The sequence below is a fragment of the Platichthys flesus genome, chromosome 14 (assembly GCF_949316205.1).
Source record: "Platichthys flesus chromosome 14, fPlaFle2.1, whole genome shotgun sequence".
Lineage (NCBI taxonomy): Eukaryota > Metazoa > Chordata > Actinopteri > Pleuronectiformes > Pleuronectidae > Platichthys > Platichthys flesus.
The window spans coordinates 23210617-23221292 of record NC_084958.1 but is presented as its reverse complement, the minus strand read 5'-3'; the positions used below and the strand labels follow the sequence as shown (position 1 = coordinate 23221292).

At 45.8% G+C, this 10676-nt stretch overlaps 1 protein-coding gene across 4 annotated transcripts in view; it reads left to right on the top strand.

The window, feature by feature from the left end:
* The window catches only part of LOC133968640 (disco-interacting protein 2 homolog C), an 85438-nt gene that overhangs the window by 49124 nt on the left and 25638 nt on the right, over positions 1-10676 (top strand). For all 4 annotated transcript variants that reach the window (XM_062404796.1, XM_062404794.1, XM_062404795.1 and 1 more), the window contains exons 4-8: positions 996-1121; positions 4170-4505; positions 8769-8924; positions 9533-9652; positions 10354-10551. In XM_062404796.1, the coding sequence (XP_062260780.1) occupies positions 996-1121; positions 4170-4505; positions 8769-8924; positions 9533-9652; positions 10354-10551 (936 nt within the window). The remainder of the gene's footprint in view (positions 1-995; positions 1122-4169; positions 4506-8768; positions 8925-9532; positions 9653-10353; positions 10552-10676) is intronic.

Below are 10676 nucleotides of genomic sequence, written 5' to 3'. Positions count from 1 at the left end.
CCAGCTTTAGGGAAATCTGTCCTCCATTGTTTGTCCTGGTTCCACGCGGTGTGGACTCAAGATTAATATCGGATTAACTGAGGATTTCAGCCTGAGTGGATTCTCTTCAGTGGCGTCTCAGTCAAATGTAATCTGGGGGAATTTGTTCTGGTGACATTCGGGGTTAGAAGTGAAGATCCGATAAGAGAAGAAACAAGCTGGAGTTTGAATGTTTGAATCATTGCATCAGCTGGAGAGAAACCTGCTTCGCTCTGTGACCACACCCCCGCAGGAAGAGTTTGATCCAATCCAGAAATAAATACTGAAAAAAAAACCTTTTAAACCACTAAGTGGAAAAAGAAACGTTTTGCAGGCTCCTTTTAAACGACACACACACACACACACACAAACACACACACTCTCTCTCTCTCTCGCACACATTGCGGTCACACTCGGTCGACCGTCAGACAATAAACGTGCACTTGAGATTTAAATCACCTCCGTTTCCCAAGAGAAACCAAACACACGTGCACCTGCAGCCCACGTTCCTCCTGACAGAGACTCACTGGTTGGTTATCGTCAGCCTGCCGTCTCTCACCGTGTGTTTGCCGTCTGCTCTTCAAACAAACCAACCTGGGGTTATAAAGCAGCTCTTTATCTCTCTCTTAGAAACGCTAATTTACACAAGGTCTTCACCGGCACTCCCTGAACTTAACCTGGCCGGAGACCTGCTGGGGGGGGGGGGGCCTGGTGGAACTCAACTTCTCTCTTTGGCCATAAGTTGTGTGTTCAGCTGACAAGAAAAATAAATACTCCGATACTTAATGAGTGAAAGAACCACAATGTCTAAATCCTGCTTCAGAACTAGATGTACACAAGTAAAACTGCACGAACAAAACGTGAAGTACTCCATGACTTCTGAAAGGTCACGATGCTGCAGTGCCCCCTGGGAGATGGTGGTGTGATCGTTGTCGCTTTGCATCGTGAACTAAACACATCTGTATGTTTGTCTCCAGATGTGCACACGGAGGCAGTGCAGGCGGCCCTGGCCAAACACAAGGAGAGGAAGATCGCGGTGCCCATGCCGTCGAAGCGGCGGTCGCTGGTGGTCCAGAGCTCCATGGACGCCTACACACCACCAGGTGAAGACCAACACACACACACACACACACGCACACACACACACACAACAACTTGCTCAACCAAGTTATCTACGTTGTTGTGCTATGAGCGATGACTCTAGTAGCAGCACACACACTTTTGCATAAAGGCTTCTGGAGTTTAGTTACGGGCCAGACCACAGTCGTCCTGAGCTGCTTGAACCACCAGCACAGGCGTGTGTGTCTGTATGTGTGTGTGTCTGTATGTGTGTGTGTCTGTGTGTGTGTGTGTTTCTGTGAGCGGTAGATGTGAGCGCAGCTTTAGCGTCCCCTTTGATGAGATAGGTGTGTAGATGTTTTTAAACACAAGGTGGCGTTATGAGCCCTGTACAACCGATACATGTAGATGTTCTTTATTAATATGATAATTACTGGGATGTTAAAACCAGCATCAATGTGTTTCATCAAAGAACAACAGGTCATGTGATCGAGTTCGATGCTCAGAGAACACGGTGAAAGTTTGACCTGTAGGTGGCAGCAGAGAGAACGTCAGCACAAAGTCACACCTTTAGATTCTTTCTTTATAATGTCAATTTATAATCAGGCAATGATGTGAAATAAAAAAATCCACCTTAAATAAAAACAGGCAGTGTGAAGCTGTGAAGTCACTCGTAAACAAAGAGCAGAAACTAACTCCAGAGTTTAACTGTCTGCAGGAAATGAATTACTGCCCTTTGCAATTAGTGTGATGTAATAATCTTGTATTGTGAGAGGAGGCATTATGGGATATAACATTTATTGGTCCTGTAAAAGAGCCTGTTCCAGAGACTGAAGGTTTTACTGAGGGACAGAAACTCTGCAGAGGAACCGGGACCAGGAATCAACAGAAACCAATTTAGATGTCCTTTCATATATTTGACCCCGTGTGGCCTCGACCTTTAGGACCCCCCCCACATGGATGTCATCGTACCTCTGAAGTTCAGAGCGATGAGGGAGTCGTGTAAGTCGATTGAGCCTGAGCTGCTTCCCCCCCTCTCCACCACGCTGATGGATATTTGGCCGACCCTCACTTCTCTGGACCCGTCACGAGGGGGATCTGTCGGGGGGCCCGTGGCGGTGGCAGGCGTCCATGTCTTTATGGAGCTGGTGATGGTTTTAATGAAGGTGTTAATGAGGTTATTATCTCTGTGGCTTCAGGGTCGAGCTCCTCAGGGTCTCTGAACAAGAGGATTCAGACTCACGGGACAGAGAGGAACCGCACAACGGCCAAACTATACATGTCAGAAGCATTTCATCTTTACCAGGTGTGCACCTAGCAAAGCTGATGCATTTTAAGACGTATCAGTGTGAGTGTAGAACTTCACACACATGAAATACATCTTTAGACCAGACTCACATCTCAAACAGCAGCACCTGCACACGTTCAGTCCATCAGGAGGAAATAGAGCATTTGTCTGGGACAATATTCTGCAGGATTAATCCACATTTGTTGCTCTGGTGAGTATTTGGGGCAACAGGACTGTTCACGTGTGTGTGTGTGTTTGTGTGTGTGTGTGTGTTTATGATGATAAGGAGAACAGTGTGGCCCACAGATATGTCTTTAATAGGTTGTGGGTGATACAGGAGCTCTGTGGCTCAGAGGAATCATCAGAACCAGGGTTTGGATGCACACAGTTGGTTTTCGTGGGATTTATTCACAATCAGAGAAACATAGATTTTACAATTATACGCCCTTCATACAAATCTTGGCATTTTTAAATATGTATTTTTCTAAATGAGAAATAAAGTTCGCCAATACACACACAGTGGTGTCTGTGTGACTTACATCGGAGGTTTACTGGATTTACTCTAACCATTGTTACTACTCATCTAACCCTTACCTTAACTATAACCTTAACTTAAACCTAACTTTAAAATATTTATTTACCTTAAAATTGAATGATTTACGTTTTTGTTGCCAAATCGAAGACAAGTGTATACCTTGACACCCACAAACACAAACACACACACAGAAAATTCACATGACTTCTAAGTTTATCTTTTCCCTCCACTTCACACAGGACAAGGTCAACAAGCAGCGATGAGTCACACAAATGCACACAGTCCCTCATGCAGATTTAGAAAGCACACATCCCGAGGGAGCGGTAAAAACACTCTCACTCACACACACACAGACACACAAACACACACAAACACACACACACGGCTGTCTCTCTGCGGGCAGGGTTCACTTGAGGACAGCAGAGTCGCATGTTGCCGAGCAGCGATTGGCCTTCGACTGGTTTCACAGCTGCAGTTTCTCGATAACTCGACTCATCAATAATCATATTTCATCTTCAGTCCGAGCTGCTCTCTCTCTCTCTCTCTCTCTCTCTCTCGTTCTCACGTTCCCCCTCTTTGATGCTCTGTGTGTTTTCCTTGTGTGAGAGTCCCACGTCGCCCGGCAGCTTCTTTTCTATTGTGCTCATCATGTTTGTGTGTCGTTACTGGAAGCCTCGGTGGGTCCTGCTGGGAACCAGACACAGATTTACCAAACCAGCATGTCAGCAATACACCGGGGGGGGGGGGGGCGGGGGCTGTTTCCACAACCTTAGGTCTGTGGCTGTTGTTGGTCCTCTACCCATCGGTCTTCTCTTGAACCAGAACAGGACTTGTGTTTGTTGGCTGGAGGTGTTTCCTCTTCAGATGCTCTTCTGCAGTGACTCGGTTCCACACCATCAGGCTCGTGTTGCCATGGGCATTATGGAAATCATGGGAAAAATATGTGCACACACACACAAACACACACACACACACACATCATGAACAAACTTTACTCCGTCCCTCCCCCGTGGCGACAGATTGGAGCTAAAATATTTCCGGGCTACAGTAAATAGCCTGTGACATAAAGACTGTCTCTATGTTTGTCTCTTATACTCTAATTATTATTATATTATAAAAGCATTAATATCGGGATAGTATCAATCAAAGATTAATTATTGTCCAGTGGTTTGATTCAGTCTTTCAATTCACATTTTTCATTTTTGCTCTGATGACCTTTGTAAGAAGTTTTACGAACCTATTTTCTTCTTCCATTCGTCTCCTGCTCAGACACCTCCTCCGGCTCGGAGGGTGAAGGTCAGGGCAACGGCGAGGAAGGAGACGGAGGAGACGGTGAAGAAGAGGACGGAGGAGGGGGGGGAGGGACGTCGTCCAGCCGGGAGGGGAGCATCAGCATGGAGCACTGGATCAGCCGGGCCATGCACGGCACCTCGTCCACCACCACCACCACCTCGTCCACGGCCTCGTCCTCCTCCTCCTCCACACGCAGCGGGGGGAGCGGAGCAGCCGGCGGCCGGTTGGCTGACGTCCTGGCCCAGCATGTCCACATGTCCGCCCACCACCACCACCACCGGCACCATCACCATCGGCACCACCACAAGACCGGTAAGAGAGGACGTGGTGGACCCGATTCTGTATTGTCTGTGTTAAGTGTCAAGAACCACAGAATTCTCTTCACTGCTCGTTTCCATTTTATCTTCTTCTGGGACTTTTCGGAACAAGTAGAAAAATAAAATGCATGAATTTGCTGATTCCATAGAAACACTGAGGAAACTCTGAAGCACTAATCCAAGTCCAGGGACATGTTGTCCTCCTGCCCGGCTCAGATCTAGAGACAAAATCCAGAACACCTCAAGAGAATACAGCTGATGTGGGGCTGCATCTTTAACAACCACGAGTCCACTTCTAGAACCTGAGACTTTTACAGTAACCCAGTGAGGATTTATTTCTGCTTATTGCAAAGTCTAGAAAAACCACAGAGCAAATGACAGACTCCCAGTTGAGACCACAAGTCAAATCTGGATCTAGAGCAGCTCCTGAGCAGAGGCCGTGTCATCCTGAGCCAAAGCTAGACGATCCTTGTTTCTTACAATCAAATGACTTTTTATTTTCTTGTTAAAAAGGAGGTTTAACGTGTCTTGATCAGCTGCTGTCTTACAGTCAGGGATCGGAGGTTCGGAGGTGATGGATGCTGGCTGCTGATTGGTCCTCGTATTGTTAGGCGTTCTGAAGGTTCTGTTTTCTGTGGCGTTGGTTCTGTCTCTGGGGAAATGAAATCCTAACGAGCGGTGAAGCACGGTGACGACACTGAAGTGACGCTTCCCAACACCATGTGGGAAAATTACATTTTACAAGAAGTCAAATTTACTAATAAAGCAGAAATCAGAGCTGACCAGCGTGCTGTCGAATGGTGAAGGGTCCTCTTGAGGAAGTGGAAATGTGTCGTCTATCGTTATTTAATGTAACAAGGATTAAAATAATGAATAAGTCTGTGATTTATGTGATGAAGGTGTAAATGATAATCATGAGTGCATTGATAAGATGTTTTGACTCATCACCTCCTTATCTAGTTCAGATATCCTCATGTTAGAGCAGCTGTTTCCTCGTCACTTGTTCTTTAAACAAATCAACTGTCTGTGAGATTCTTTCCAGCTGCAGCTCCAGTTAGTCGGTTGTTGAGATGTTTGCAGTAAAACGGGGTTTGAGTGAGAGAACCAGAGTCTTGTGAAGTTTCAGTGGGTTGTGAACTGGGGGTGTTGGGAGGAGGGTCGCGTCCCAGTGCACGGTGTGTAAAGTTTTAAACTGCTTCTGTTTCCTCTTTTAACTTCGGTCTGTTTGTCTGTCCGGCTGGGGCTGCTCATTTTTTAAATTCCTTTTTTAAACATCACTTTCTCCATTAAGTGAAATTCACTTATTTTTAAAATGACTTAAACAAGCAAAGGAAACACATGAACTATGATAATAGTTAATAATGATAGATTTAAAGGGATTATTGTTGTATTGTATCTTGGCCAGATCTTCCTTGAGGAGTGGATAGAAAGCTTGTGTGGCGTTTAAAATCAAATGTGTCATTTATATGTCGTAAACGATTGTGTTACATTTCTCTTTAAATCAAACTTCTCCATTTTAGTCGAGCAGAAGAATTCGTCATGATATTTTAGTTTGTTTTTTCGACCCCTGATTTCTCCCGTGTTTTTACGAGCGGGTTATTAAAGCTCATGAAAACAGATGGATGGTCCGTGGTTATCATCCAGTATTATTATTATAATGTCAGTGCTCACCTCGCTGTGTTGAGGAAGATGCATGAAAACTGTGTCTGTGCGAGCAAAAGGAAAAATAAGCTGTGAATTGTTGATGAGGGAAATCCAGGTTCCTCTCCTCGTGTTGTTTATTGATTTGTCTCATTATGAAGCATAATTTCACTTGTTTGCTCGGCCGGAGTCGATCTGCTTTCAAAATGGTTTTTAATCTGAGTCAGAAAGCGTCCGGCTGCCTTCTTCCTCTTCTTATTATTTTAATTTCCTTGCCTGTCTCTTGTTTTCTTAAAAGCTGTGTCTCGAGTCGGGGGGGGGTGCATCTTTCTGAGGCTGCTTTTTAAAAACGTTGGGTCACATCGGCAGGTGGATCTCATACATATCCCATAATTCATTGCGCTTCTGTGATGAGCTGGTTGTCGAAGAGGCGATGGCAGCAGCGAGTGAGACGAGAACCCCAGAAGAATGTGTGTTAAAGTGTGAGTCCTCAGCGAACAGCTAACGATGATCGAGTTTATGAAAACATATCTTCAACGTTTGTATGAACCGCAGCTCTGTTGCTCGGTGACGGCTGTAAACCATCATCTGCCGCCTGGAATCAGGAGCAAAGGATTTCACCAACACTTCTGTCTGGTTAGGAAAAGTTCTCATCATCATCCAGACTTCTGGATGTTATGTGAAGAACAGGAACCCACCGGCCATTTCTGTTCGGTGCTCCACCTCAGGACTCCACCAGTCAGCTCGGGGCTGGGATAGAATCAATGTCCGGTCTGATTTATGAAGTGGTTTCCTCTTCTGTGAGATTTCTGTGAGAACACAGTGACTCGGGCTGCAGGGAGCAAAGAGCGTTCACCTGAAGAAAGGATCTGGAAGAGTTCCTATATTAAATGTACTTAAAGCGACTAAAGGCTCCTGGACGGAGACTTTCTAAATGCTTGTAGTTAAAGTCTGATTGAAGGGTGGACTTTATAGATTTTATATACACTAAAACTTATTTGACTCGTGGACTTTCATGCTCAATGTTTCTAAGAGTTTCAGTCGACAGTCACTGTGACTGAAGGTCTCAGTGAGTTTTAAACCGCCATCGACCCACAGTGAGACGTCCTGTCCCCGAGTGAACCCCCTCAGCCTGATCCGTGTTCCAGCAGTCAAGGTGGCCCTCCTCCTCCTCCTCCTCCTCAGCCAGGGCCGCTCTTCCTCCCTGTCACTCATCCTCATAAATACATGTTGATGAGGTCACCACAGGCGTATGCACGTACACACACACTCACAGACACACACTCACAGACACACACACACACAGTGATGAGCAGCACAGGACTGCAGACACACAGTGCAGATGTTGCTTCAGTGATTAGCATGCCTGCTCTGTGCTCTGCTGTGTTGATATTCCGTCTGTGTCTGAATAAAGAATTCTGTTTGGTCTCCTGCTCGCTGCTCGACTTCCTCTCACTCCACTTGTTTCTCTCTCTCTTTTATGTTTCTCTCCCTGATGCTGCAAATCTCTCCTGTCTTGTTTGTCAGGCGATGAAATCTGATGATTTCTGTCGGGTCTATTGTCACAGTTATCTTCACCCCTGGTGAGACGAGGGGAATAAACAGGTGAAAGGAAACAGAGGAAATGAAGAAACAGGACTTAGACGTTAGGTACAGGAGCTTTTCCAGTGACACCATGAAACAAGATCAAATCCAGTTTAAGTCTTGTTTTTTAATGAAGGTTAAATTAATTACCCAGTGTGTAGTGTAAAGCTTGTGTGGTGCATATGTGTCTGTTTATATTATAAAGAAGTCGAGCTGTGAATAATCACTCAGAGAGAAAAGGCCATGATGAAATATTAAGTAAGAGGAAGACGAAGAGATCAGAGTGAAATGCATCTTTGTTCTGGTTCCATCACAGACACCAGAAGTTAACATGCAAGTCTTCATGTTTTGAATAGACAATGGACACTTCCTCCTCCCTGCATCATTTCATGCTCCGTCCACTCAGAGTAAAGAATCCCTCGAGCAGAACGGTAAATACCCGATGTCGCTGAACAGCAGCCGAGCCTCGTGAGGACGTAGATGTGAAGCGTTTGAAGAATCAGCCGCAGCAGAGAGGCTGAAACACAACAGGAAGTGAAACGACCTGAAAACCAGTGTGTGTTGTTTCTCACAGAGAAGCAGGTGACACCGAGGGGCCGGAGCCATCTTGTTTCTGATTGGTCCCTCTCATTCTTGTGAACTCAATATCTGAACCTGGAGGTTATTTCTTTAAGTTTGGTGCAAACCTTCAGTTGGAGTCATGGATTAGGTTTGTGATGAAAGGTCAGAGGTCAACGACATAAATACCTTTAGGGAATCATTTCAAATTTGGGACTCAAAGATGAAGTGATTCCAATTGGAAGGTCAAGGTCACTGTGACCTCACAGAACTCGTCTTTTGTCCTGTGAACAAGCTACTTTCGAGGAAGTCCTCTCAACCTGGCCACACATTTAGAACCAAAGGTGTCAAAGGTCAAAGGTCAGAGTGACCTGATGAGTCTGGAAGAACTGAAATCAAACGAACAACCACACATCTGTCATTTCCCTGTTTCATTGTGGATGACCAACCTTCCCTCTCTTATCTCACCTCCCAGAGAACCACTCTGCTCCTCCAGACGTCACCGGCTACACCAACAACTCGGCCACCGCCGCTGATGGGATCCAGGTGGAGCGAGGCCCGGGCGGTGGCACCGCGGTCCAGAGACAGGCGCCCAAGTACGGCAACGCCGAGCTGATGGAGACGGGAGACGGTGAGTGGAGTTGGAAAGAAGTGACTGTAAGAGCAATAAGAAGATGATTTAACAACCAAAGCTACTGAATGGTTTATATTCACTCATGATGTTTCGGTGTTCTGGGAGGAGGCCGATTTCAGGGCCTCGTTTGAGTTTGGCTGAGGATTGAAATCTGCTGATTCATATCTTCATACGTCCAACGAGCTCATTTCATCAGACGCCAGATAAGAAGCTTATGTTGGTTTGAAAGCGGAGAGTCGCTCCTTCACAGCACTGAGACGCTTCTTGTTGTCAAGCTGTGGGAGCTGTGCCTTTTTGTTTTCTCATCTTGTTTCAGGATTTAACTTTAGATTCACTTTGTGCGAGATGAGATTTCACTCAGTTCGTTGCAGCTCGTAGTTTAAACATCTTTTATTTTGAAGTATCTGCTGTTTGGAGTTGGTTTGTTACGGTGACTGAGCCATAGAACATAAGAGATTAGAATTAAACATATATATAATAGAATACTCACTCATAAAAGGCCTGTGAAGCTTATTTAGGATTTCTGCTCGGAGGTTTGTTGTGTTGCTTGACAGTGTGTGTGTGTGTGTGTGTGTGTGTGTGTGTGTGTGTGTGTCTTCCTGCAGGCGTCCCAGTCAGCAGCAGAGTCTCGGCCAAGATCCAGCAGCTCGTCAACACTCTGAAGAGGCCGAAGCGCCCGCCGCTCAGGGAGTTCTTTGTCGACGACTTCGAGGAGCTACTGGAAGGTAACAACTTTGTCACTTGATCCATTTTTCACAAGCTCTCTTGTGACATCACATTAACCTCGGACACCTTTTCCAGATCTTTGTTCTCGTGGTGAGATCTTCAGAAAGTATCAAAGTTTTTATCATGCGAACAGAAAAAGAATCACAGTCGACCAAACCTCCTTTTTCTCCTGATGTGTGTCGGGGCAAAGCTGAATCCAGCTGATGAATATTTCCTTTTGTTCCCAGTGTCAAAAGCTGCAGAGCCAGAGGATAATTCATAATTTAGTGAATAACAAACGCTGGATTCAGTGTGTCGTTAAGCAACTTGGTGTTTTGTGCTTAATTAAAAGCTCATTTCCTTCCTCTGTGATACAGCAGTGATGAATTCACGTCGTTAAATCAAAGGAAACTAATGACGCTGTGTTTTCATCATGAGATTGTATTTGTAAGTTTGGAAAAATGACTCCTTCCCACAGCTGCATTCCTTTCATACATCAGAGTGAAGCTATAACTATAAACTTCATTGAGACGGCTCATAGTGATTTCAAATGAAGAGGAGCGAGGAGCAGCTTGAAGATCAGGCGACATCAGGGCAGAAAGAATAAAACAGTTTCAATATGAACAAAGAGTCATGAAACATTCACATCATGAACAAATATTAAATATATTCTGATTTTATAAAATCTAATCTAATCCTGTTTTCTGCCGGTCTCCTCCAGTCCAGCAGCCGGACCCCAACCAGCCCAAGGCCGAGGGCGCCCCCATGGTGGTCATGAGGGGCGAGCAGCTGGGGGTGGTGACCAACTGGCCCCCGTCCCTGGAGGCGGCCCTGCAGAGGTGGGGCACCATCTCCCCCAAGGCCCCCTGCCTCACCACCATGGACACCAACGGCAAGCCGCTCTACGTGCTGACCTACGGTAAGCAGGGCCTCGGCTCACCGGCCACAATCCTGGAGATGTACAGGTCCTGGACACGAGGCAGGATGCAGCTGATGCTCAGTGAATGATGCGCTATAGTTATACACTGTAGTTTGTGTGTGTGT